At 46.4% G+C, this 27,464-nt stretch overlaps 2 protein-coding genes and 2 pseudogenes across 4 annotated transcripts in view; 1 reads left to right on the top strand and 3 right to left on the bottom strand.

Annotated features, from left to right (window-relative positions):
- LOC149875514 (zinc finger protein 202-like) overlaps positions 1-27,464 on the bottom strand; it is a gene marked incomplete at its 3' end in the record, with an annotated part of 130,860 nt that overhangs the window by 87,504 nt on the left and 15,892 nt on the right. The gene's annotated exons all lie outside the window — the stretch shown is intronic.
- LOC149875515 (uncharacterized) overlaps positions 1-27,464 on the bottom strand; it is a 104,947-nt pseudogene that overhangs the window by 62,100 nt on the left and 15,383 nt on the right. The gene's annotated exons all lie outside the window — the stretch shown is intronic.
- Positions 4,409-18,357, bottom strand: LOC149875520 (nuclear pore complex protein Nup98-Nup96-like). Its single transcript, XM_090030960.1, has 9 exons — positions 17,695-18,357; positions 16,611-16,748; positions 15,534-15,778; positions 14,364-14,418; positions 13,858-13,950; positions 9,703-9,836; positions 8,781-8,972; positions 7,063-7,179; positions 4,409-5,065 (listed from the first exon to the last, which is right to left on the bottom strand). Exons 7-9 carry the CDS (start codon positions 8,834-8,836, stop codon positions 4,672-4,674), a joined length of 567 nt encoding a protein of 188 aa, XP_089887086.1. The 5' UTR covers positions 8,837-8,972; positions 9,703-9,836; positions 13,858-13,950; positions 14,364-14,418; positions 15,534-15,778; positions 16,611-16,748; positions 17,695-18,357; the 3' UTR covers positions 4,409-4,671.
- The window catches only part of LOC149875521 (uncharacterized), a 159,745-nt pseudogene continuing 151,908 nt past the window's right edge, over positions 19,628-27,464 (top strand). The window contains exons 1-4 of the transcript XR_016443259.1: positions 19,628-19,633; positions 21,347-21,521; positions 24,269-24,361; positions 25,188-26,038. The product of XR_016443259.1 is annotated as an uncharacterized LOC149875521 (transcript). The remainder of the gene's footprint in view (positions 19,634-21,346; positions 21,522-24,268; positions 24,362-25,187; positions 26,039-27,464) is intronic.

The raw sequence follows: 27,464 nt of genomic DNA on the forward strand, positions 1-27,464 counted from the left end.
TTACCAAGGATAGAAAAACGAGTTTTCTTATGCCTTGAAACAAAGGCAATCCGGCTGCTGAAAGCAGACATCCTTTTGTTCCAGCCTCCCCCACATACAGATATGATCTTCTCTAGAAAAGCGCAGAGAAGCAGAACTGGACACTGAGGACTAGATTTCAAGACTGGACACTGCAAACCCTGGTTTTGGAAAGTCCTTAACATTTTGTATTCAAGTCAGTCAAGCCCTATCTTATGACAAGGTCACTTTGTAGAAATACGGCAATCACCACCTGAAAGAAGCATCTGACTGCCTAACTACCACAAACATTTCTTTGCAAGAGAGCTGCTCTGCATTAGTGTCCAAACTACTTGTGTGACTTTTTTTTCATGGAGAAGCTATATCCAAGTTTCAACGCTGTTCACATTGTAGTCATGTGTATGTTAGAAATATTATTAAAAATGCATTATCAGTAAGTCTTGTTAAAACAGCGCAGCTGTCAGCCCTCCCTGGTGAGAGAACTGGGAGAGCTACTGAGAGCTCTTTGTATTAAGGTATCACTCTCTCTTTGTTTTGCAAAGTTACTATCTCTTTGTTACAGTAAAGCATATACTCCTCAGCTTTTCTCATGCAGATAAGAGTAAATTGCAATTCTAGCCTTGAAGCAAGGAAAAGATGCAAACTCTTGTAACCTCAAATATTTTCTACCCATGCGCAATGAATTAATACATATAAGCCTATCCGCCCCGCATACTTAAGTAGTTAATTATAATACACATGCGACGTATGATTTGACGTATTCACATACATGTTTGTATGAATTGGAAATGAGTTGTAAAAGTTCCTCCTTCTGCACACGTGGTCAGGAGAGAGGGGATAAAGCCAGCTGGGCAGCTTCCCTCGGGGGCAGCAGAGTGTTTGATCTTTTGTCTCTCTCTCTGACCCTATTTGCAAATATATACCTTTTGTGTTGCTAATAGAGTGTGTCTGTGGCTGAAGGTTTTTTTCGCCTCCCGAGAAACGAACCGCGATTTTTACATCATGTAGCTACTTTGTTTAAAGATATGTCCGAATATGGGACAAGACTTTGAACTACCGTGAAAAAAATTACAAAATATTCTTTTTACTCAAATAAGGTAGCTGAGTGTGACAGTTCAGTGTTTTATTACTGCTTTCTTAGGCTGTTGCCAGGACTAGCTGCACCTTCATTTTCTCTCCAAGATGTATATGATGATCCATGAACACCTGCATTCCATTCTGAAGCTTTCTGGACATTCATACCCCACCCCACCCCACCCCGAACATTTATACCCAACACTTGGGGAAAAAAACCCATACACCTTTTTAATACAAAAAAAAAATTCATTAAAATATTAATATACAAGTCTGCATACAGAACAAGGTTTGAAGATAGAGGCAAAATAATGCACAACCTGTTTTTCAGATGCTTAACCCAGCCTAAGTGACCAGCATCATACCACACATTTAAGGAAAAACAAACAAAAAAAGCAAGACTTTTCTTCAACAGGTAAAAAAATTACCACATCCTAGGAGCCCAGGATCTAGATGGAAAGTTAATTTTTGGTTTTAAGTCCTTTTCAACAAAAGCCCAAGTTTTGGAATAAAAGTACATGGGGTGGGGGGGAGTGGAGACAGCGTACCAAGATCTTCCAAACATATAGCCATCAGGCAGTCAGCTGTATTGGCCAATTTATATAAGTTTAGTTCAAAATGTTCTGCATTTTTCCAAGCCATTTGTTATAGCGACAACATTGCCTCAAGGACGGCCAACTGTAAATTGGATGCTTATCTTGCTGGGATCCTATGACCCCAGCTGACTTCCTGCCCTTTGGGCAGGGGGCTGGACGCGATGATCTCCCGAGGTCCCTTTCAGCCCTAATGTCTATGAAATCATGAAATCTATGAAACTGACCTCTGGCTTGATGGAAATTCACCAAAAACGAAGTTTCTATCCTTTTTCTGCCTGAGACAGCGGTGCTGGTTTCCCATTCAGAGCCATCTGCTGGGGCACTGGCTGCCCCTGGGGTGGCACTGGAGCAGTTTTTAACTTCTTTGTGTCCACTTTTGACGAATGCTTTTCCTCCTCGTCCAAATCTTGCAGGCCATATTTAGAGAAATGAGCCACCTACACAAAGATCAAAAGCAAGACTGTTACTAACAACCACAGATTTAGGGGAAGGATTTTCAAAGGGATGAAGGAGAGCTGGTGACACAAGCTGCCCTTGACTTGATATGGGAACTGGATGCCAAGCACTGGTTCATTTAAAAGCCTAAGTCCAAATCCTCTAAATCTAACTAATTGACAAGTGCATACCCAAGTTACCGTATGCCAAATTCAGATCAATCCTTGTATGGATTACATGCATAACCATACACATTAAAAAACCCAAAGCACAAGTTTTAAGGACCAAATAAATGCTTTTGACCAGATTTGAAAAGTCTGTACTCTATTATGATCTTTGTTGTCAATTAATGTAGTGCTACAATTCCTAAATGACACCAGTTACTCCAAAGGGAAGAAACAGTGCTCTGATTCTGGCATAAATCACTGGTTTATTACGGGATTCTAATTTCAGCTGCATCCAGATGCTTATGAACCATCAGGTATAAGTAAGCATTACCTTAAACACCCAAGAACCAGTCTCTGGACGGTACTCCTTGAACTGAGCTCCCTGTTTCCGAGATACGGCCTCCAGTCTGCCTTCATAATTCATATCGGTTAGCCGTTCAGGGCTCTTTATCAAGCAACGAGATGTCTTATCTGTCGGCCAAGCTCCATCTAACGTAACCTCTGCTCGCCTGTTAAAAATCGTGTAGTCAGAGAAGGGCATGAGACCACCAGACTTCGAAAAAAGCCATAGATGAAGTTAAGAACTATTAGAATATGATTAAACACTAAAGAAAATCATGTACTGAGTTTTAGTTACTAAATTCTGCAAGTGCCAAATAGTCAAGCAAACGTAGAAAACTGAAGGCGTACTGAAAGATACATGGACTGTTTGGTGGAACAGCAGAAGAGAAGGTAAGTTTTGTAAACAGGTATACAAAAAGCCACCTGCTAGCCCCGACCCACTTCCACACACGTAAAGTTTAAAATGACCTATTTAAACCTTCGCCAACAGGTGGTTTCCTTTCATCATCAGGGTAGACAATAACTTCTTTCCTACAGATGTGCACAATCTCATCCAGATTTAAATTAGTTAGGTTCACTTCTGCTCAAAGTAAATTGATCCATAACCTGAAAAGCAGACCCAGTAATAGATAAACCCAACCTGTACTTTCCAATGGTGTCATTAAAAAACAAAAAGATATAGAAGCACAGTGGGGAAGTTTCCAAAGTAAATGTCCACTGTTTACTCAAGTTGTTATTCAAACTTATTGATCTACACTCCACAGCTCAACTGCTTGCTAGGAGGATTAGCATCCACCTTGTTTTGCCTGAAGGGAACAGTGTGAAAAAAACCAAAAAACCCCTCACAGCGTGATGAATGCTCCTCTTAAATCAGTTGGGGCTTCTATGCCTTTTTCTGGACTGTTTAGGTCTGTCACACTTTCCAAGCAGTCATCACTGGGATTATTAAGGGCTGAAAATATGAGTTTCTCCCCTCCCTGAATTAGAACGCCATGCAATATTTTAGGTGCAATGACAACAGCAAAATAAATCTCAGGCAGTTACATTCCCAATGTAGATTTACATTCAGCAACTTCAGCTATAAGTGTTTCACAACAGTACAGCTTGGATTCTCATGCTTCTTATATGGTTGCATCCAAGCTTCAAGTAGTTTCCTAACATTTTGAAGGGGACTGGTTGTAAAGTGGGGGGAAAGTCTGGTTTCAGTAACATTTTACTATTAAGTTTTCACAAATCTAGTTGGGAATGCAAAAGGGAAACTAGTAAAGAAAAGCACTCAAGCTTGGACAAAAAAAGCTGAATTACTTTCAAATGTGGTTCTTAAACAGTACTACATTTGAGCTGGGAACAGCACAAATGACTGCTGTGTCTCTAAACTGCATTCATGTGCATAAATAACAAGTCCAAATTTTAAATCTAAACAACTAAACGTCATAAAAGCTGGTGTGTAGGGGTGGGGAGGGATTTGTTATGTAGGTCTAGGATACATTTATACTGAAGATAAAAACAGCCTGGGTCCAGCAGCAGGACACCATGTTATTAGAAACAGCGTCTCCACGCACCTTTATGACCTATGGTGAAATCTGTCCAGATACACTCTCCTCTGTCATTGGTAAGCTTGGCCAGCTCCTCCATAGATGGGATGGTATAGTAGCCAACTTTTGTGAGAACAATTCCTGCAACAGAAAATACAAGAATTACGGTTGAGGGCAAGCACCACCTCAGCATCTAATTCTCAAATTTTGTTTCCGTGACAAGATGGTTAAGACAATTTCAGGCCCTGAGTAGAAGCTCAGAATCAGCTCAGAGAAAGCAGACAAGGAAATAAAGTAAATCAAATATTGCCATGCTTAGTTCCTACAAAGATCCAGAGTTCTTGGTAGTGAGCATCAAGTTTCCCCTGGAGCAAGCATCTTAAAACTAGAACACATTTTAGGTGAAAAGTCAGAAGTTTGGGTTCTGAATAGTGCCATTTGGTGGAAGGAAAACAGACCATTCAGAGCTCTGGGGCAATCTGAAATAAGCCCAAAACAAGAGGATCAGGAGCAGAAGGAGTTCCGGGAAAAAAAAAAAAAATCAAGACCAAAAGAGTTGGAGCTACCCCACAGAGCAGTGCTAATCTGACCTGCTGGGTGCAGATGATGCACGTTCTCAGTCTCATCTTCACGGTCATCCTGCAAGGACTCTTCATGATATGAGGCATCTTCACTGCTGCCTTCCAGTCCATTTCGCAAGGCAACCCGCATATTCAGAGCCACAACGGTGTCATCCACACTGTTGTGGTGATGGTGCACAGCGTTCTCTGGGGTCTGTGGGATGGGTTTGGCAATGGGGTTTGTGTAAAACCTAGTCACTTCGTGATGGTCGTCGTCTTCCTCTGGCTCACCATCCTGTCTGTGGTTCTCATCAATAGAGCGGGACAGAAAGTTGAACCTAGAAGACGAAAAGTCTAACGTCACTCACTGTCAAACACCCTGCATCTCCGTGTCATAACACAAGCGTCTCCTTCCGTAACAGCACATAGACTTCCATCACAAAGATGCAGGCATACAACTGTACGCACCAGCACCCAACATATACTTAACACCTGCTTCCGAAAACAGCAACAAAAAATCGTAGCAGATCAGGTCTCACAGCCCACAAAAATCGAACTAAATTTGGGAACAGTGTGGGATGCTTAATCCACAATTAGTAGCCTCAGCTTAGGTTGTCAAGATTCAGTGAGTGAAGCCACTTAATTCTTCTTAGAGTGAAGACTAAAGCTGGTCAGCAATATTTTTTCCCCTTTGATAAAAACCCTTGCAGCCTGAAAATGCCAATTCACCAGCATATAGTTCTTTGCAGGAAGAGGTAAGTTTTGATCGCTTTTCATTTTAAAAAGGTTAGAAAAAGTACGTAAGTACTTTGTTTGACACCCATTTTTCCCCTCAATTTTTCTGGTTCAAAGAGATTAGGCTTTGAAGAAGTTCAAGATAACATAAAACTTAAACAAGAAAATTCTAGCTCAAAACTGATCTACACTGAAGTTGGAGGTTTTATTAGTTCTTTGTTTGGGGGATTTTTTTTCCCCTTGGATCAGTGGTCAGATTTAAAGAGACTTGCCCAACTTCAAAGGCAAATTGTAATCTCAGAAGAATAGCGCTCTGCACAACTCTAATGGAATCACTGGTGAGAAAGCTTGCAACACAGACTGTGCTATTGTTCAAGGACTTCAGCCTCTAGACAACTAACACAAGCCTGTTTCTACAGTTTAGAGCAGGGATAGGCAACCCTTGGCATCGGTGCCAGTGTGGCGCACAAAGGCATTTTGCTTGGCACGCGTGCCTAGGGGAGGCCAGTGGGTATGAGGCCAGGTCTACGCCCCCACAACAAAGATCAGACCCCTTGCAGCTCCCATGGCACCCGCCCCTAGCACACCACCACCTTGCAAGTGGAGGTTGCAGGTGTTTTTGGCACGCTGACCAAAAAGGTTGCCTACTCCTGGTTTGGAGTTTTAGTAGCTGAAATAAAACCACACGTAGAAATCCATTTTAAAGCAGCACCACTCTCAGCACTATTATTCCTACGTAAGAAAACAGAAAAGATTCTTCCAGCTTTTTGAAAAAAATAAGAGCAGGGAAACTTAAGCTGCCTGAAACTGCTCTTTTGGCAAAAAAGCCTTCAGTTTTCAGACCATATAATGTCGATACTTAGAACCACTTGGCACTGCCAAAATATCAAAATAACCCCCGCACAAGGCCTAAACCACTGAAGACTTAATGGAACACGCAGACATCTGAACTTATTTCCAAGCAACAGGTTTACGAATGTAAAAGATTTAGATCTTGGGGAGTCTGTGGACAGTACATTACCGTATTTACTCAGTTCTGAAGACAAGGCCCCTCCCTCCCCCACCCCAAATTTAACATGGAGGGGGAAGCCCCTTGTCTTGCAATGAGGTGGGGGTGGGGCAGGCAACTGCTGCAGCTCCCTCCCAACACAGGGTTGGGACCAGAGCCGCAGCTGCTGCCTGACACCACTCCCACCAGCCTTGCTCCAGCACCGCAGGCTCCATCCCCACTCCAGCCTGAGGCAAAGAGCAGGTGCCTGCCCCAGCCCCAGCCCCAGCCCCAGCCCAGGCTGGTAGCAGCAGTGGTGCCTTAGCAGCTTGGGCCAGAGGCAACACGGGGGGCAAGGGGCAGAGTTACGCCTGTTTTTCCTGACGCAGACCGGGGGGAGGGGAGGAAAGGGAGGGGGCGGTGAGCAAGGAAATGAGGGGGATCAATTTAAGACAACTCTTCAGTAATTAGATAACATTTTCATGTGTAGCATCTAGTTATTTGAAAGTCATATTCAGGGTTGTCTGTGAGTCAGGCAAATACAGTAAATCTGAACCTAACTACATTTGTGCTTCCCAGAGGCACGTTCAGCTCCTTTATGCATGAACATACCGCTCTCCGTGCTCTGGATACTGCGACGGAGAGGCCAGGTCTTCAGCTTCATGACTGATGGGAGAAAACAGGTTGCTGCTGCTGAGGTTTTTCAAAACCAGCTTCTTGATGCTCTTCCTAAAAAACAGTAAGAGCAACAATTCAGTGATCTGCCCTACATCTTCACCACGTAGGTCAAAGAACTAGAGAGCACCTAAGCTATTTTTCCACTTGGATAATGTAAGTACTCTGCTAAATCTAAAAATTACAGCCTTGGCCTAACACTGAGTGCTGGTTTTGATTTCCATCTATACAGCAGAGGTCAAGACTTGTACAAATGACCTTAAAGCTTCCATTTTTAAAGCACTTTAAAAACTTTACATCTGTGCCAACACACAACAAGGGGGTTGAAATGTGTGTCTTATTCCACTTCTTAAGTCAATTTGGTAGAATTTTCTTTCCGAATGAACAAATCAGCACACCATTGCACAAGAGGGCATTTTCAGGACATCTACAAGATAATCTTCACGCCAAAAGGAAACTTAATTTCTTATGTTTCAGCTTTGGAAGTTTTAGCACAAACATTTCAAAAAGCCTCAATCCAAAGCTTTTATACTATATGCATTTTTGTATATTCAAGCTGACCAGTAAGTTACTAGGGTCCTGGAGAGGCTTACATGAATGGAAGACAGAAGAGGCTGTAACTCTTGCAGGAGTAATTTAGTTGAGCATCTGACCTATTTGACTAGAAAAACAGACAGAGCCCAGAAGGCTGATACTGCTTATTTCAGTTACGTGTTGTGAGATAAGAAGTCCTGCATAACTTGGGTTATCCTTAGGTTATCTTGAGATATTGCCCTGTGCACAGAGAGTTTAAGTAATCTTCTTAAATGTCTGTGTAATTTACTATCGTTTTGTTTCTCCAAGGTCGTATTTTTTTCTTTTTCTTTGTCTTAAGTATAAATATGCTTGTGAACTTAGAGAGTGAGAGAAATCCTTCGAAACAGACAAGGGTGATTCCCCTTGCTGCATGAAATCCTCCCCGTGATCACAGCATGGCCTTAAATAAAGAAAAACTGGCTCTGTCAGTTCTGATTCAGCCACAATGCAAAGTTTGATTTCTTCCACCCTCTCTACCACCACGGTTTCAGGTAATTTGTGAATGGCTCTGTATTAGTTTTTAAATGCATTAAAGAAGGCAAGACACAAGTAATGACATTCAGTAAAAAACACATTAGGTATACTAGTACAAGCCAAGGGAGATTGGCTCTTTTCATTGCTGACAAAGTGCTGCACTGTATAACTTACAGGGTGGATAAATCAACAATTTTTTTTTAATTTAACTGGATTTTTTTTTAGAAATCAGATTTTTAAAAAATTTAATTACATTTTTTATTTATTTTTTGTTAAGATGCTTAAAAAAATAAACCTATATAAAGATAGCTTTAATTTAAGACATGTTAAAACTCAAAGATATCATCATGGAATAGGGGTTATAACTTCTAATTTCATACTATTTGAGACAATATATTCATGTAATAATAAGGGGAACTTGGGTGCCAAAGGAAATAGTCTCAGTTTTGACAAGAAGCTTCATGTGAAATGGAAAACACAACCTTTACCAACACAGCAACTGCACTAGATTCAAAGAGAAGAGTGAAATCAGTTGAGCTGACCACTTGAGCATAATGGAAGGGATGACATAAAAAAGCATTCTGTAGGGACGTGGGAAAACTCACTTGGGCATGGGAGCACCCACCGTTGGACAGGGAGGGCTCATCATCATCCAGACCATCGAAGAGGTGAGATTTGGCTGAGCCCGAAGTCTGCCGAGCTTTGGGTCTCACTCGAGTCGCAGGACGAGGGGTCAGGTTGTAGTGAGTGGGTGTAGTCAAAGCCTTCTGTGCAGCTGGGTTGGTTGGTGTCAATCTCTGAGAAAAAGAAGCATAACACTCAAAACAGCCCAAGGAATAGATTCCCAAGCCAACTATTTACATAGACTTGAGTTTTCTACATTTTCACATAAACTGAATCAACATAGTTAGGACAAAAATTCTCTGCTGCAGCAGTAACGGTTTCACAACTGGATGTTAAGACAACACAGATAGCTGCCCAATTTTATTCTCAATTTCTCAGCAAAACATAGCTCTGTTAGCCCGTTACTGCTTTCCATGGGTGTGTTGCAAAATTTCATTTTTGTTTCTGATTTTCAGCTACTGAACACAATTAACAGTGCAGCTTCCATGGCATTTTCAAGTCAAATGAAATATTTTCCCCAGGCTACCAGGTGTCAGAATCCTTTCCCCCCCCCCCCCAAAACAAGGCTGAAATGAGATGATAAACAAATTGTCTATAAGTACAGGCTAACCCTAAATCACTGTAAGGGCCTGATCCTTAAAGATTCTGAGCACCCATGTTATTGGCACCTCCAAAGGCCAGGCTCCAGAAGTCAGAAACAATCCTAATAGCAATCTGAGCATAGCACACAATAATTTATTCCATCTTTATTTTCCACGTGTGCGTGCCGCCCATTTAGTTTTTCACTCTGCACTAACAACTGAGGCATCACAGCAAAGCCCGGATTATAATATGGACTATCGTATAATTCATAACATTAAACATACACATCCTAAACATAACACTAAGTGTTCAAAACCTCACCTCTTCTTTCTTTTTCGGGTCTGACATGGGGTTTCTGAAGAGAGGAGAGTTTCCAAAGGGGGAATAGGTCAAGTTGTTGAGGTGCTGCTGAAGGACTGCTTGCTGGGCCGCTGAAGCACTGGAGTCGGTCAGTGCTACATAAAGTAAGAAATGTTAAATTCTATCCCATACACATTGTGTGCGTGCAAACACTTCTTGGGGCAATTCTGTTTTCAAAACCAACACTTCCATACTCCAGCCTTTTCAGGGCCATTTTGAGTACCAGCTGCAGACTTCAATTACAAGCTTTTTTCAACCTGGGCACTGCCAGCTCTATACAACCAATACTTAAATGGAAAGCAAGACAGATACTAGTCAGTCTAGAATGAGTTACCCAGTTCTAATCAATCTGTGCCAAGCTAAAGGAAATGTAAGTTGCCCACAGACTGAGGCTCTACTTTGGCCTGCCAACCAATCTACTCATAACTTGCACTTACTTAAGACTCAGTTCCCTATCCATGTAACAGGGGTGCACTTGGTAGCCGTGTTGGTCTGTGTAACAGGCGTGACTCCTTAGGGGTCGCCGTGCTCTCCCCTAGCGCCCCTTACCATCCCCAGGTGGTCTACAATGTACCCTCAATCTCGCCCGCCACGTCTTTGATGTCAATGATGTAATTAGGGAGGCTGCCTCTTCAGTTCTCCTGGACACGGTTAGCCTCCTGTACATTAGCCCGGCTCTGCTAATGGGTGTTCCTGGGCACCCCAGCCTTATGGGCTATGCGTGGCTCCAACCACCCCTTTACCACGCCCCAAGCCTCGCAGATGTACCGCACATTGTTCGGTCAGTCTCGCCACCGCGCCCTCTGGCACTCGTCAACCACTACCCCTTTTTCCTCGGGCTTCTCACTGCCCCCTTTGCCTCGGGGCTTCTCGTTGCCCCCCTTTTGCCTCGGGGCACTTATCATGCTGCCCCCTGCTCTGGGGTTACCGCACCCTTGGTCAGGTGGCCATCGCCATGCCTGGCCCCAACTCTCCTCCTTGAGGTCTCGACCCCCTGCTGGGCTCAAGTGGCCCCAGCCTCACCTGGCCTCTGATTCTCCACCCCCCTTTGCCTCAGAGCTGGGGTCAGCGCACCCCCAGATGCTGCGCCCTCTCTGGTGCCGGGGTCCCCATGCTACTGTGGAGCCCCTGTGAGGCCTCCTCCAACCCCTAATAGCCTCACTTGGTCCTCTGGTGTAAACCACAAACACAAAGCACAAGCCCTGGGCTATAATATGAATTCTAGCCACTTAGCTGTAACATCCTTCGAGCCACCCGACGGGCACTCTGGCCCTTCCCCAGGCTCAGCCTGCTCCTCGTGCAGTCCAGCTTCTCCTCTTTACTCACGCAGGCAGAGTTCTCTCTGCCTTCGCAGCCAGCAGCCCCCCGCCCTCAGACTTGGGGTTTATATAGAGGCACCAGGCCCCGCCCCTTCTGGTCAGCTGACCAGGCAGGTGTAAGTCCTTACCCTCATTAACCAGTTGACCTGGCAACCTGCACTTGGGTCCTTATCTCTGCTCTCAAAGTAGCAGGCACCTTAGTGCCCTGCTACAGTCTGAGACAAAAAGACATACAAAAAACTAGAACTCTTGGTTCCAAAATGATACCTTTTATTAGACCAACTGGAAAATGGCAAGAAAATTGTCCTTTTCTGCAAGCTGGAATTGTCTCAGACCAACACAGCTACCAAATACACTCCTGAAACGTGGAAGATGCTGAATTTCAGCCAATTTTGGATTTTAAACTTCATTGCAGAACAACAAGGACTTCTTTTGCCTCCCTGCCTGCCATCTGACACCTCCAGGGAAGGAATTCTACCTGATCGACACATCGAAGAGCTACTCAACACCGCTCACAAAGACACTCTCATGGACCCAGAGGGACAGACTTCCATCTTCAGCTCCCTCTGTGCAAAAAGGAAGTTTATTTCCTACCTATGGGGACTTGTTACCATCTTGTACCATCCACACTTTTCCCAGAGCCTGACGAAGGGACTTTGATCCCAAAAGCTTGCAGAAAAGGACAATTCTTTTGCCATTTTCCAGTTGGTCTAATAAAAGGTATCATTTTGGAACCAAGAGCTCTATTTTTTTGTATGTCTGTCCATGTAAAGAATACTGCGGGCAAAAGTCTTCACGTTGTAGTCTTGAATTTTACATCTTGCTTCTCCAGCCCACGTCTAGCTCTGACTAGGCAGTCCTCCCCTTTGCATATACATTTAGCGTCTCACCTCAGCTAGCATTTAAATATTAGTACTGTAACTTAGTTTTCTGAAGTATAAAGAACCTGCATGAAGCTAACCTGTTTCTCTAACAGCAACTTTTTAAAAAAACCAGATACTTCTGCAGAAAAAGCTAAAAATCCATCAAAAGCAATACCACGTTTGTCAGAAGAAACTTAAACAGGAGTTCTTATGAACCAGCATCTAAATCAAACGATGCATGCTAGATTAAGCACTCGTTCAACTGAATAGGTGCTTGAACCTGTGAAGTCTTTTGTATGCTTCCTAAATTCATATGAGGCCCAAGCTACCTCCTACTACAAACTGCACTGGGTTAAAGGAATCAAATGCTTTTTTAAAAAACAGCGCGCAACAAACAAGCTACAACAGTCAAATGAAACTCTACTCATGCAGTCTAGAATTTGATCTGCCTTAATCTTTGCTGTGGGGACACTTTCCTAATCCTAAAGCTTTATTTTGTCACTAGTATTACTGACAAACTTTTGAATATATCAAACTCCTCCACAAGCATGCCAGTTTTTAAATCTTAAAGAATCTTCCTGAAACTCAGCCTCCAAAATCTAGCAATGTGGCTTATTAGATCTAGTTCGTCAGCCTTGAAATGTCCAATTCTGCAAAGCAGAGAAAAGACAGGTACAAGACACAACAGAAAAAGCATATCCCAACTGATAATTCCTAGTGGGTGTCCAAGCTGCAGTCCATTTGCTGACCCACGATACAGACTACAGGCTACTCAGATGTTGCTAGTTCCCCTTGTTCTGAAATACTGAGTTACAAGGGGGCGGGGGACGGGACATGATGCCTTTCCAATTAACTTTTTTAGGTAAACAACTGCCACTGGCCTTGGCTTATAATTGTAGCAGCAGATGGGAGAAGTGACCTGTGACCTCTAAGATGCAATGTACTGCCAGACAATATTCAGTGTACTCAACATACAAACACTACTGTTAACATCATTAATTGGATGTACACTGATCTTTCACAACTGCCATGCTGTAAATAGCTCCTCAAGCTCTTTGTTCTTCCCATCACTGGATGAGTGGACTCTCTTGAAAATTGTTCAAGCAGGTTAGATGCTAATCCCTCCTTCCCTTAGATTCAAGTAAACACGGTGAGCTGCATGGACCTGCCCACAGCAGGTTGAGGAGCTCCAAAGCCCAGAGTAGCCGCTGACGTGTCGCATCCCGGGGCTCCAAATGCTCCAGTTCCCAGGGTTCCACCTAGTTTAGGCTGGGTGTTCCCAAATAATGAAGTCTGGCCTGCACCAAGAGCTAGAGAGGAGAGAAGCAGCTTACAACAAGATGCTCCTTTAGGAGTTTGCAAACTAGTTCATCCCGTAAGTTATCTGACCTGTTGTAGACAAGATAGAGTAACCCTGTGTGCTAGAGACTCTTACGAGTCAAGAAAATAATGACCTGTTTTGATTACATTATTGCAGAAAGCCTTTAAAAATTGCACATCAAACACATTATAAAAACCTAATCCTGTGCTTTTTATGAACCAAAGCTTGTTCTAAATTCTTGGTACAACTATTCAGAGCTTGTGACTCAACACTCTTTACATTAGGGAGGCCTAACTCCACTAGGCATGGTTTAAAAAAAATAATAATAATAAATAAAAACTTTATTGACCAGAGGAGTTTTGAAGGACGAAGTTCAGCACAACATTTGTCTGGTCATTTCCCTAACAAAACTTGTAGCTAACTAAACGGCTTATGGTATTCCAGCTAGAGAGAGAAGTTATGTACAACTCAAGTTTCTTTCTGCTCCGAGCCAGGATTTCCAAATATCTGTCCCTTCAGATTGTGAGGTATTAGAATTGGCAAGCAATCCCCGTACAGAGGCCTGTCTTTTTTGCAAACACTCAAGTCCACACTACCCCGGTAGCATTGTTACCTGTCCCAAATCCAGTTCCGAGTCCAGTTCCCAGAGACCCAGTTGTGGACTTATTCCCAAACAGCCTAGTGCCAGCAGTGTTTGCAGCAAAACCTAGGAATACAGAAGAATTAGTACACTATTTCAAAGTAACATTAAACTTCTATAGAGGATGCTGACCAGGTGATGTCTGTCTGGTTAAGGACAAATTTGCTAATGATGGTAAAATTAAAATTTCACATGTTGTTTTCAGTAATTCAACTGGAATCTAAGAGCTACAAGGGATTTCAGCGATATACAATACATGTTTGTAAACTCAAGTGAAAGCACCAGTGTAGAAAATACTGTTTCTCTAAGTTAAAATGTGCTGAAAATACAAGGACTTAAGATTTTACTAAATACAATAAGGGACTTCATAGCCCTCAACCTGGCAGCAGAATAAGATACATGAAAGCTTCTTAAACCCCATTGGAAGGAATAAGTCCATTTTACACTGTTTATACCACACACCCTCCTCTGATGCTTACCGGCAAAGCAGTTCACAGCTCGGTTTCACAGGTATGCCCAGTTCAGGTGCCAACTCTAATTGAAGTCAAATACAATCAAGTCTAATGTTACACAAATTAGTGGTTAAATTGAAGATTGTGAAATCATCCAATTAAAAAGGGGGTAGTTAGTACACACAAGTACAGAATAACACTAGAAAACTACAGTTAGGGTCCAACACTAGGAGTATCACCATACCCAAGTATCATTTTCCTACAAGTTACACCAATGCAAGTGTCACAAACAAGGTAACAAAACATGCTACAGCCAGCACTAGAGAGCATCCTTTCAGTAGAAGAGCATGAAAGTGCTTCTTCAGCACCAACTGTAACAGCCCAGCGACAGAGAGCTGGTTTCTTTTCTGCAAAAGCCAGAACACAGTACACAGACTGACTTTATCAAAGGAAGCTCGGCCAGAGAGCCCTCATTTGAACTGACCACCGTAAACCTCTTTTGTGCTCCCTAGACTGCTCACCTGACAGCGCTTTGATAGTGTGAGTCGGAGAGGGATTATATTTTCAGGCCAAGAAGAAAAAAAAGCTCAGCACCGACAATTCTAAAAACAGTCTTTTGCTCTATTTTGGTATGCAACCTCTTTGGTCTCAACTCTGCTAAAATCCCTCGAATAGCAGTTCTCTTTGAATTTGTAAAAAGTGACATCAGTGATTAGAGGCATGTGCACACAATGCCCCAATTTGATCACTTATTCACTTACTGACTGCTGCTGAGGCCAGCGTTAGTCAAGTGCTCAATTCTTTAGAAGTCTGGCAGCTGTAACCTGCTAATCCAGAGCCAGATACTAGTTCAGGTAGAAGAGTCCTCAGTTTGTCACAGTAGTTAAATTCTACCATTACTCTAAATCTCAGAATACCGTGTCCTTTGCCAACCAGTTGTATTGACACCAGTACCACTTTGTCACTAGTACCTCTTTTCAGTTGCTACACACTTACAACTTCATAGCAAATTATACCTTGTCTTTTCTTTCTGTAAGCTTTATATTGTTTAAATAAACATGTTCAAGCTTGTATTTGCTCTGGTAGTATACACTAGTACTCAGCAGATTCAGAGTACTACTAGCAACAGAGGTAAAAAAAGCAGCATCCAAGACTTTAAGCCTCCCCCTTCAGCAACATGCATCAAGCATGGCTTACCTGACACTTGTATAATTCACAATCATTAAATACAAGAGTTTCAGCAGCCTGGTGTGTGGTATACCCAGTGTAACTTCAAGGAGATTGAATCCCATTTTAGATGTACCAAAATTGGAAGTGTTTGCATTGGTTCCTAAAGTCAGGGTTGGTTTGCTACCAAAGCGCCCGCCGCCAGCGGTCGTACCAAACGAAGGAGCACTGGTCGTGGTGGCTCCAAACGTGGCAGGCTTGTTACCAGACAGGGTCTGAAAGAAGAGAAAGATACTTTTAAAGCCTCCAAATACATTAGGGTTACAACGAAATACCAAGACAATGCCTACGTGCACAAGAGGCCAGAGCTAAGGCTAAGGGAACGTTAAAATCAGTCACTTTAATTAGCAGCTGTACATTAAGGACGAGATCGGAGGGGGGGCTGGTTCGCAAGGCTGTCAGCACCCCAGGAACAAAACAGTTGTGCTGCTGAATCAAGTTAAATCTATCACCGAGTCGGCAAGGTATGAGACTCCACACACTAGGAGTACCCAGGCTTTGTCCATTTTGAGTAGTCCTCCCTGAACTGACAGCCTACTTTTTTTTTAACCACTTAAGAAACACTTGGCATTCAGTAACCCAATGTTTTGTATCATTCCTGCTGTACTCTGGATCATTTAAAAACCAAAAAAAAAAAAAAAAGGCTGAAAAAGTCTTCACATACTCTGTGAGCAAATTGTTTCGGAAACATTATATGTCTGTGTCACAGAAGTAGGCATGCGATGCAAAAGGACATATAACGATTTGATCTTAGCAGAGCCAAACTCTAGGGCTTGACAGAACTGAAATAGTTACCTAGGCACATCAGTGCTTTACACTATAATTAAGCCTCTCCAGAACAGTCAAAAAACAGACAATGAGCCTTTCCATCTAACCGGATTTTAGTTCTTAAATCTCCACACACTAGCCCCAATTCATGACAATTGCCCTAAAGATTCAAATTGCAACATTGTTTTAACAGAGCACAGTTCATAACAGCTACAGGTTTCAAAGAAATGACAATAAAAATCTGACTAACATCAGAAGCTTTCTAAGGCACAGACATACCGAACCCTCAACACCGAATCCTGTGTTGGCTTGTCCAAAGAGACCAGTTCCAGGTCCAGACCCAGTACCAGCATTTGTGTTGGCAGTTGTTCCAAAAAGGCCTCCTGATGGTGTGGGTTGGGTTGCCCCGAATAAACCCTGCAATATAAACCCCTGTCTGAAGAACTCTGCAACAGCTACTCTGCTGAAGAACAATTCTAGCGTTTTGTCAGACCGCTACAAGAGGACACACCACTGAAAGTCCAAGTTAGTAACGCGATATCAAAGCAAACCCGTTAGTATCAATGTGGAAAACAGATTCCAGTTCTGGCAAGCAGAAAACACAAGCAAGGCACACAGCTCATTCTCGAGGATCAATACTACACTAGGTCATGACGGAAGAAACTTAATTCCTTAAATTGAACAAATAAATAAAGGTAAAGCTCGGGACAAGAATTCTTATGCAAGACTTAAATTCTTCCTCAAGAAGGTTTTCGGGGAAAACGGAACATTTCCCTTCATTCTCGAAGTGTACAGACACCAGGATTTGCATAATGAAAATAAGGACTGTATAGTGTACTGACTCAGAAGCCACAAACCACATTATCGGTTGCAGTTGTGTAGCTTGAACAGCCATACCCAACAGACAAGTACACCATTTGTACCTCCAAAGGAATTACATGGTTCCACCAGAAAGCATGGCACCCTTTCCAAGAATTCAGACTTCATTTGTTAATGTGCTGCCACATAAAGGAAAAGCAACAACACCAGTCCAGTCCAGCAACACAAATATTCCTGAACATCTTCAGAAAGAGGCCGACTTCTCCCAAAGAGGAAGTGGGAGAAAACAGTTTATAATGGACGGAATAGTGATGCCTTTAAACAGGAAAAATAATTGTCAATTCGAAACCTGTGGGGAGGCACCAGCATTCAAAGCTGAACATCCTAGTTCTACAACACCCTACAGTATAGTTTTTCTACCAAACTAGTTGAAGAATCCCTGAACTAGTAAACCTGATGTTCTTTAAGAAACCAGAAGTCAACACTTAACATTACAAAATAAATCTACCCCTCCAAGTGTTAGGACAAGTTACCACTGTCTTACCATTGTATTTGTGTTTGGTTGCCCAAGAGTGCTGGTGTTCCCGAAAGAGAAACCGGTGTTCTGTGTTGCTGTGGCCTGGCCAAACGGTTTATTGAACAGACTAGTTGTCTGAGGCTGCTGACCAAAGAGACCCCCAGTTGTTCCTGTGCCAAAGCCCGTTGTACCTGATGAGCAAAGAAATGAGAGGTCAAAATTAGAGTATTCATGCAGGCACTGAAAAGATCCCCAGGAATACACAGACAAACTAATCTTAAAAAGAGATGCCTGCAATGAAAAGTGACATAAAGACATGTATAGCTGCATAATCAGGAAAATTCTTGTAGGAGGATGCAGCAGCTTACAGGCAATACTGAAGCAGTATTGAACCTCTGCCAACTATTTTTTATATTCTCAGCCTGTGGTGCATCATTTGGGCATGATCAGGTAGCTGAAGGGGCAGTTATGGTAGGCACAAAATAGAATTTATCAGGCCAAACAAGTGTTGTGCTTAGTTCAGAGATCAGTAAAGTTCACAATCACTTATAAAAGGATCAATTGCCATCCTCTAGGACCAGTGAACGTGGTTGTACTCATGACAGTCTCCTGCTGATATTCCATGACTCTGCCTGCAACGTGACTCCCATGGGAGTTGATGTTCGCAGAGAAAGGAAACTACCAGCTTGCCTAAAGAAGATGTACCCGTGACGTTACAGTCATTCCTGGATGCTCCTACAGAGCCTTGTGCTGTAGCTTCCTCCACTAGCTCATGGTCACCAACACTGTAGAGGTTGTACACACACCTGCCCTAGGTCTGTGCACTCTAATATAGGAAGTGCTATGCAAGAAGGTGATCTAGCCTTGACCTACTCTTCTAAGGGACTCATTTGTTTTCCACTGCTGAGCAGACACACGCACGCAAGTGCAAACGGGTGTTCCCATTTAACCGAATGAGCTAAAATTACTTTACAAGCATCACAATGTTGCAAAAATGTAGCGGTTCGTTTCTCGGGAGGCGAAGAACTCTCAGACACACACTATTAGTGAACAAAAGGTGTATTTGCAAATAGGGTCAGAGCAGAGACAGAAAATCTCAGATTACTCTGCCACCGAGGAAAACTCTTAGCTGGCTTTTCTCCCTTTCCTCCTGGGCATGTGTGCAGAAACAGGAACTCTTACAACTCATTTTCCATTCATACAAACATACATGTGATTACGTCACGTCATCCGTGGCATGTGCATTATAATTAACTACTTAAGTATGCGGGGCGGATAGGCAAATATGCATCAGCTAATTACGCACGCTCAGAAAGCTCTTTAGGTCACCAAGAGTTGAAATCCCCGCCCCTTTCAAGGACACAGTCAGTTGAATTCCAGCTTCTGTAATCTGCATGAGAAAAGGCTATAGGGAGGCTGGGGGAGTGTGTGAGTAGAGAGTGATTTAGTATAAGAAAAACTAGCAAATTGGCCAAAAAGGAGGGGGAGAAATGTCCTTGGTGGTGTTTTTTCTTATCAGGTACGAGATGCAAACTGTGCAGTTCTAACAATATTTCTAACACTTGAATGAGTGCAAGGAGCCAGGGGCAGGTGAGGTGATCACCACGGGCGCTGGGGCAGTTCTAGAGGCTCATCTCCAGCCTCTTGCCTGTGGGACACCGAGTCTCCTCCCCGCTCTTCCACACACTGCAGCCTCCAGCTCCCTTCATCGCAGGCCAGGCCAGGAGACCAGCAGGGCTTTCCCCGTGCCACCACCCCAGGGCTAACCTGTGCACTCTCTTACCCACCCGCAGGTGCCGGGACCTTGAGCCGAGCAGATCTGCAGCCTCCCGAGGCAGGAGCAGTCAACCTGGAGCTGCAGAGACGCTCCGCAGGGAGACGGGGACGGAGCGGCTCCCTGACACCTGGGCCGGGCCAGCTGCAGGAGGGGCAGGGCAGGCCGGGGAAGCAGGGGGAGAGCATGGAGGTGAGCAGGGCATCGGCTCAAGGGTGGGGTGGGAGTGCAGCTGGGGCAGAGCCCAGGAGGAGCCAGGGGTGCTGTCAAGAGTTTGGGGAGCAGAGACCTGAAGAGTGACCGGGGGTGCTGGCACGGGAAGGCCTGGTCAGAGTCCACCAGGCAGCCCGGGGCAGTGGTCTCTACAGCCGAGCCCAGCAAGTCCTCTCCCCCTGGCTAGGCTGGGGAGCACAGAGGGGCTCTGCAGCCGATGCCAGCAGGGTCCCCCAGCCCATCAGTTTGGCAGGAGTGCGCAGCACACCTGGCTGCTGATTATCCGTGTTGGGGTGAGGGGAGGCAGAAGCCGAGGTGATTTGCAGCTTACAGACTAACTGAATCAGAGGCACAGCACAGGTTTTTTCGATTCCACACTCATTTGATGAGTTCGAATTGAAGGCTGCGCACAGACCAGACCGTTAGATAGAGAGAGTCTTTTGAATACCAAGTGCAGGGGACAGCACGGTGGGAAGGGGGACAGTGCTGGGAGAGGGGATGCAAGTAAAGACCCCCCACACACAGGGGACACAACAGCTAATCGCGTTAATTGGACAAGACTCCACAGTCCCCGTGTGGACCGCGCTTAGCACAGCCCAGCCTGCAGATGATTTCTGGCTGCACAGCTCCGTGTTCAGGTTCGTTTTGAAGTGTCTGGTGTAAGGACAGCTGCTCTGAGGTCGGCACTGGGCAGTGCAGGGAGGTGAAAGTGTCCTGGCACAAGCCTTTGTCTCTTCCTGGACCAGATGTCACCAGCAGGGCCAGGGAGCTGTGGGGGGGAGTGTGGGGCACCACCGGGGGTGGGCAGTGGGGGTGGGGTGCTATTGGTTGGGAGCAATTTATTCTTTTTCATTTTTTAAACAGAGAAAACCAGGGTCCCTGCATATCATGTGCCGGCTGAGCAGCGTACCCCTGCCTGTCCTGGCTAAGCGTGCGCAGCGCTGTAGTGCAGAGCGAGTGCAGACAGGGCCCTGGGGGGCAGCTGGGGCAGGAGACACTGATGGTGTAACGCTTGTGCCTGCAGCTCCGGGAGGTGTTCGAGGACGTGGCAGTGTATTTCACACGGGAGCAGTGGGAGCTGCTGGAAGAGGAAGACAAGGGGCTTTACCGGGACCAGATGCTGAGGAACTACCGAGCCCTCGTTTCCCTGGGTAAAGCTCTGGTTCTTGCTTTGCCCTGGAGCCATGTGAGCTCTGAAGCGGTGTTGTCTTCTCCCTGGTTTTAACGGTCTCATCCTCATGAATGTTTGGCCGGTGGCTGAAATCCCTTTGCTCCCCACTGCTCTGTCCATGATCAGCCCTCTCGCATTTCATACTTGTGCACGTGCCTCCTTCATTTGATGCAGCCGCCTTCCTTGGAGTCTTCCCCCTTGATAACATGATTTCCCTTTGCCTTCTCACCCTTATTAAATCCTGTGCCATTCGTTGTGCCTCCAAATGCACTAACAGCTGTTCCTTGGGCAGTTATCCCGAGCTCCTCCCTCTCTTGCCTAGCGTGTCCTGTCCAAACTCATTTCCACTCATTTGCACTGGTGTTTGCCTTCCTGTGACCATCCGTCCACTGCCTGGATGAAAAGGACCATCCTCTTCCCCCTGCTATGCCTTCCCTTTCAGCCTGAATGTCCATCCTCCCTTGTCCGTCAAGTCCTTAGTATAATCCTGGAGTTCATTGGCTGCTTTCCCCAAATTTCAGTTGCTTATTCTGCGTCCAGTACCAGTGGATAAACTCTGCTTAACCACTGCCCAAGCAGGATATCGAGGCCCCGCCCCTGACTTAATCTGCCGCATCCAGCGAGGAGAGGTGGAGCTCTGGGACGGTGATGATGAGGACCGTGGGGAAATCTGGAGGTCGGAGGACCTGCGGCCAGGTGAGTTGTGGCTGTCACCTCCACCCAGATCCCCTCTCCCAAATGCTCCCTGCCAGGGTGAAAGGGAGCCTGGAAACTGCAGACCTCCCTGTGCTGCCATCCCCGGTGCTGACCTCAAAGAGCTTATGCTGTCGTGTGTGCAGACAGGTGTTGCTCCACGCCCTGAAATTCAAACTGTGGAAACGGTTACCAACAGGATTGTTTTTGCAAACGACCCCCAGTGTTTGACGTGGCCCCTTGCTGATTTCATATCCGGTGAACTCTAAGAGTAATTATTCCAAGTTTTGTCCCTGTAATACGACTCGAAGCGGCTCCATTAGACATTACAGCAGAGACCTTTGGTGGTGCCGGCCTCGTGTCCTGCGCTGGGGGTGGGAGATGTTTGTTTCTGGCTTTCCCGCTGTTCACGTAGAAATTGCACGACCGTCCCCCCAACTCCCCAGAGTGAGAGCATGCACACAACACCCTCTTCCTTTGTTTGTCCACTGCTTCAATAGCTTTCTCATGACAAATTGCCTAATCCTCAAGTTCCTTACCAGCCGAACAGCTTTTCACCAGTGATAATTATGGGTAAGTCTTTTAATCTCTTCCATTGCTCAAATGATGGTATTGTTTAATGTTTAAGATGGCTTTTTAGATCAGACATACATCCTATGAGCAGGGTTTTTGGAGACCAGACATGTTCTCGAGAATTCTGCCCCTTCTATATAATGGGCAAAGCTTTCCTTCTTGTTTCAAATGGATTGCTTGGTGCCATGGGAGCACTACCAGTGCCCCTCTGCCCTGCAAGATGCTGGAGGAATGCTAAGGGTTAGTAGGAAACCAACCAAAGGATAACGGTAAAAATAATAGGTTAATCCCCCGTCTCGATTTTTGGAGTGACTGATATTTTTGAGGCCCAGGAGACCATACTCCAGGGATGTACCATTTTCTGTAGCCACTTTGCAGATATTCCAGAACCAATGCAGAAGTAGAGCTCACATTTCATTCTCTATCATACCTCCCAGCACAGCCCCATACAGCAATAACGGTGCACAAACACAGCCGAGCAAGCGAGACAATTACTATGTGAAGCTCGAACCTTCTTTGTACCAAGTGAACTTCTTGATGATTGACTGCTGGTCCACATCCTGGAAAACACAGACAAAAACGGGAAGGGCTTAACCCCTTTAAGTTAGTTCATGTCATGGGATCACTTTTCACGCTGTGGCTGGCTTGGCCCTGGCCCTGGCCCTGCTGCAGCTCCTTCACCGATTCCCCTCTTTGCAGCTTCAGAGGCTGCTTTTTAGCAGTCTTTTCTGCTTCAAGTGACAGCTGCTGCAAGGTGTACCCTGGCACACACCTTTCCTCCTTGGCTTGCACCAGGGGCTTTCTGTTGGGGATGGCTCCCCCTATCCTTTTCCCAGCAAAGAGGAACCCCCAAGGCAGTGGGAGCCAAGGTGTGCAGGTGCTCTGCACTCACCTTTCTCGGGGTGGCAACAAGTGGCATTTTGCAGAGACTGCCATGCCACAAGTAGCTCCAGCTCACTAACCAGTCCCAGGAGGGTGTAGTTTTCAGGTCCTACACAGGAGTAATTTTTAGGCTCTTCTGCCCTGGTTATCTCCACCCTCTCATAGGCACAGTCTCTCATTTCTGGGATTTTTGCCTCCCCCAGCCCTTCTGGTTAGACAAGAGAGAGGCTGGGGCTGTCCCTGGTGTCACCTGGTCCGGTTGACCTGGAGCACCGGACGTGTGTAATCGTGGGCTCGAGCTGCATGAAGTGGGTCGGTGGAGTGGGTGGGATTCAGAAGGTTTCATGTTGTGGGGGGAAGTGAATCCCTCACTGTTTGCCCCAGAATCTGTCCTGTGTGGTTTCCTCTCTGGGGCCCCGAGTGCCAGAAACCTGGGGCTGAGCCCAGCGTCCGTGTGCGGGTTCATGCCGAGGCCTTTGCCCCAGTGCAGATTCCTGTGGTGTGCAGGCTGCCTGACATTCATTAGCAGAGGAAAGCTCCATGGGCTCATTCCCTGCATCAGACTTTGCTCCAGAAACAGGTAGGAAGCTGATAGCTGCTATCAATCCTCCACTCCCAGAACATTTCTTGGAGGGGTAATGCATGAAACACGATGGGTTTTGCTACCAAGCAGTGTAAGGCAGTGCTCCCCGCACACTCCTGACTGGTGACAAGCTCTAGAAATGCACCCCGAGGCTGTTCACCCCTACACCTAGATGCGTCTTTGAGGACTGCCAGTGATCAAGGGCAAGCATTGCAGATGGGTCTGACCAAAGCAGTGGGGCTTCTGGAGCGTGTCAGCCCAGTCAGGTGGGGGGCTCAGCACCATCTCCCCCTAGAAGCACCAGTGCTGTGAGATACAGCAGCCCTTGGATAGCCTCATTTTTCCTTTTAGCAAATACTTCTGCTCTCATCCTCAGCCTGTTAAAACATGAACCTATTCAGGTACAGTCCAAACGCACATGTCCCACGTGTTTCTTGGAGCAAGGCCTGAGGAGATGGGGAGGAGAGCTGGGCCAGCAACCTTGAGAGTCTGCCTCTTAACTCCACCGAGTAGGGAAGATGAGACCGGCACAGGGACCTGGCACTGCCTTACCCCCGGCACCTGGGGCTTTGGCCGAAAGACCTAGTTTTCTTGAGGAAAGACAAGTGCCAAGACCTGTCCTGCTCTGAGGCCCATTCCAGCAGAAGGAATCCCAGTGCTTCCCCTTGGCAGCAGGGCAGGAACTAATCTGGTGTTTCTTCCTCCCATGCAGGACATGCCTGGTTGCTGAGCAAAACTGAGGAGCAGGCTTCTGAGGAAGGGCCTGGAAAGCTGGAGCCACCATGGGCTTCCCTGGGGAGTATGGGTGAGGTGGCTTCCCTTAGCCCAGCAATGGACCAATGGCTAAAGGGTCTGGGGATGCCCCAAAAGCAGGAGACTGTAGCACTGAACACTCTCCCATGTCTAGTTGGGCATGGGAGTGAAAAAGGGAAAGAAGCCATAAAAACCCCACGATGCAGGGACGAATATGTCATGCTCAGACACCTGAAGAGGCAGAAAGGAAGGGTCCACTGGAGAGAGACACTGCATGCAGACCAAGGCAGTGTGGGGGACCTCAGTGGGAAGCAGGAGCTCACTACGAAGCCCAGGGGGAGAGGCCACCCCTGCCCTCAGTGCAGGAAACGTTTTAGCTGCCCCTCCCTCCTGGCTCTACACAAGAGAAGGCATGCTGGGGAGAAGCCCCATGTATGCGCCACGTGTGGGAAGAGCTTCACCTGCCTCTCGACCCTGGCTGCTCACCACCAGATCTGTTCTGCACAGCTCCCCCACCGCTTCACCAAAAGGGGGAAGAGCTTTGTGCACAGCTTGGAGCTGCTCAAAACCCAGGAAGTGCACAGGAAGAAGTGTCGGTACCGCTGTGTCACATGTGGTATGACCTTCACCCATTTCTTCTTCCTGGCTCAGCACTGGCGCATGCACTTGGGGAAGAAGATGCACCGCTGCACCAAGTGCAGGAAGAACTTCATCAGCTGGCAAGGCCTCTCCCAGCACCAGTGCATGTGCAGGAGGCAGCAGGCACACTGCTGCACGAAGTGTGGGAAGAACTTCAGGCAGCCCTGCAGCCTGGCCAGGCACAGGTGCATGCACACAGGGCAGAAGCCATTGTCGTCCTCCAACCTGGCCGGCACCAGCATGTCCACATCAGTGCTCTGTGTGTGGGAAGAGCTTCATCTCCCTTTCCAAGCTGGCCCGGCACCAGGGCATCCACACAGGAGAAAAGCCTTATCAGTGCTCTACATGTGGGAAGAGCTTCACCCAGTCCTCCACCCTGGCCCAGCACCAGTGCACCCAAAGAGGGGAGAAGCCACATCAGTGCTCTGAGTGTGGGAAGATCTCCAGTAATGCCCGCAACCTGGTGCGGCACCAGCGCGTCCATACAGGGTATAAGCCCTATCAGTGCTCTCACTGTAGGAAGAGCTTCAGCCAATCCAGCAACCTGGCCCAGCATCAGCGTGTCCACACAGGGGAGAAGCCATATCAGTGCTCTGAGTGTGGGAAGAGCTTTACTTGCTCCTCTGCCTTGGTGAAGCACCAGCATGTCCACACAGGGGAGAAGCCATAAAATGTTCTGAGTGCGGGAAGACTTTCAGCATCCTCTCCAGCTTGCCCCAGCACCAGCGCATTCACACAGGGGAGAAGCCACATCATTGTTTTTAGTGTGGGAAGAGCTTCACCTCCTCCTGCAGCCTGTGCTGAACACCAGTGCATCTACACAGCGGAGAAGTTACATCGGTGCTCTGAGAATTGGAAAAACTTCACCCATCTCTCCCACCCATCCTGGAATCAACCTATTCACACCCAGGAGCATCCCTAATTCTGCCAGCAGTGCAGAAAGGACTTGGAGATGTCTGCATGCTCAGCACCCACCAGTGGCTGCATTCAGACAAGCACCCTCATGCTGGAGGCCTGTGGAAGAGTTCCCCCAGGCTTTGTCTCTTGTAGGGTCCAGTGGGAGTCCAGAGCCCGGACACCGGCCCCCAAGGTATGGGGGATGGGGGCTCAGAGGAAACACCTCAAGCAGAGGGCAGCCCCGGTGTAGGGGAAGGAGATGAGGAGGAGATGATCTTTGCATCGGCCTTGGAGCCGGTGCATTCCCCATCAGGCTCTAAGAGGACTCCCAGGGGAAGAAGTGCCTTCACGCTAGGGTGCCCTCCCCCAGACAGTGTTTTCCTCTTTGAGAACCAGAAACTGATAACCGTTCCTATAAGCACGGTGTTTCCCGGTTCTTTAAGTAAACTGCCCGTGTGTCTGCGTGTGTCAGACCAGAGATTTACTCCTGTTTGTTTCGCCAGGGTCATATTTTTTTTCTCTCTCCGTCTTGAGTGCACATATGCCTGTAAACTGATAGAGTTCAAGAATTCTTTTGAAACAGGCAAGTGCGTGACCCCCCCGCTGTAGGGGATTCGCCCTGTGATCACGGTGCAGCCCTAAATAGCGAAAGGCTGGCTCTGTCAGTTCTTATTCAACCACAACGCAAAGTTTGATTTCTTCCACACACCCCTGTGGTTGATCTCTGTGTCCTCTCCCGAGGTGTGCCATGGGAACAGACCCAGGCCCACAGCCCTTTCTGGGGCAGATCTCCCTGTGCCTTCCCAGCCCCTTCCCTTTCTAAGTGATTCACCACAATCCAGAGGTTGCTGGTAACCCTTGGGAGCAGGAGGTGGTCTGATCTACCCACCCTGCTGCTGCCCAACTGCCCGCTCCCACCCGCTTCTGCCCTCTTCCCACAGCAGGACCCAGGGGTGGGGGAGCCAGCACCACGGGGTGAGCAACCCTGGGCGAGTGACGCAGAACTGGCTGAATGGGTGCCCTGAGCCAGCCCCCACTCCCCTGTTCCTGCCCTCACCCACCACAGCCACCCATCTGCAATACAGGGGAAACTTGGCAGCATGGATGCAACCGGTCTGACTGTGTACGATTAGCGTATGCCCCCCCGGGAAGGGGTGTTGGACCTGTGATGGATCTCGTGTTGCAGTAGGAGTCAGTGAGTGCGAGGTAGAATTTAAGATAAATGGTGCTTGGTTCCCTAATGGTTCCTGCATATCTAATACTCCCCTGCAGGTCAGTTTTCAGCCTATTCTTCACAATGGATGATGTCCCCACGCTGTAATACAGGCGGAGATACTGCGCTAGCTGGTCACTATTAGTGTGTGGAGATAAGGCCAAGCTAAAGAAAGTTGCAGCATCTCTGGGAAAGATTGCTAATGCTACTGCTGATACTTTTGATAAAATAAATACAGAAATGAAGGAAATAAGGCAAAGGAGCTTGCAAAACCGACCTGCGTTAGATTATAGACTAGCCAGCAGAGGAGGAGTCTGTGCTTTAATAGGTAACGAATGTTATACTTCTCTTCCTGATAATTCAGAAGACGTCCAGGATTTAAAGAAATGTATTCGAAAAGCAGCAG

Source organism: Crocodylus siamensis, chromosome 1 (assembly GCF_052110815.1).
Source record: "Crocodylus siamensis isolate JL-2025a chromosome 1, ASM5211081v1, whole genome shotgun sequence".
NCBI classification, from domain to species: domain Eukaryota; kingdom Metazoa; phylum Chordata; order Crocodylia; family Crocodylidae; genus Crocodylus; species Crocodylus siamensis.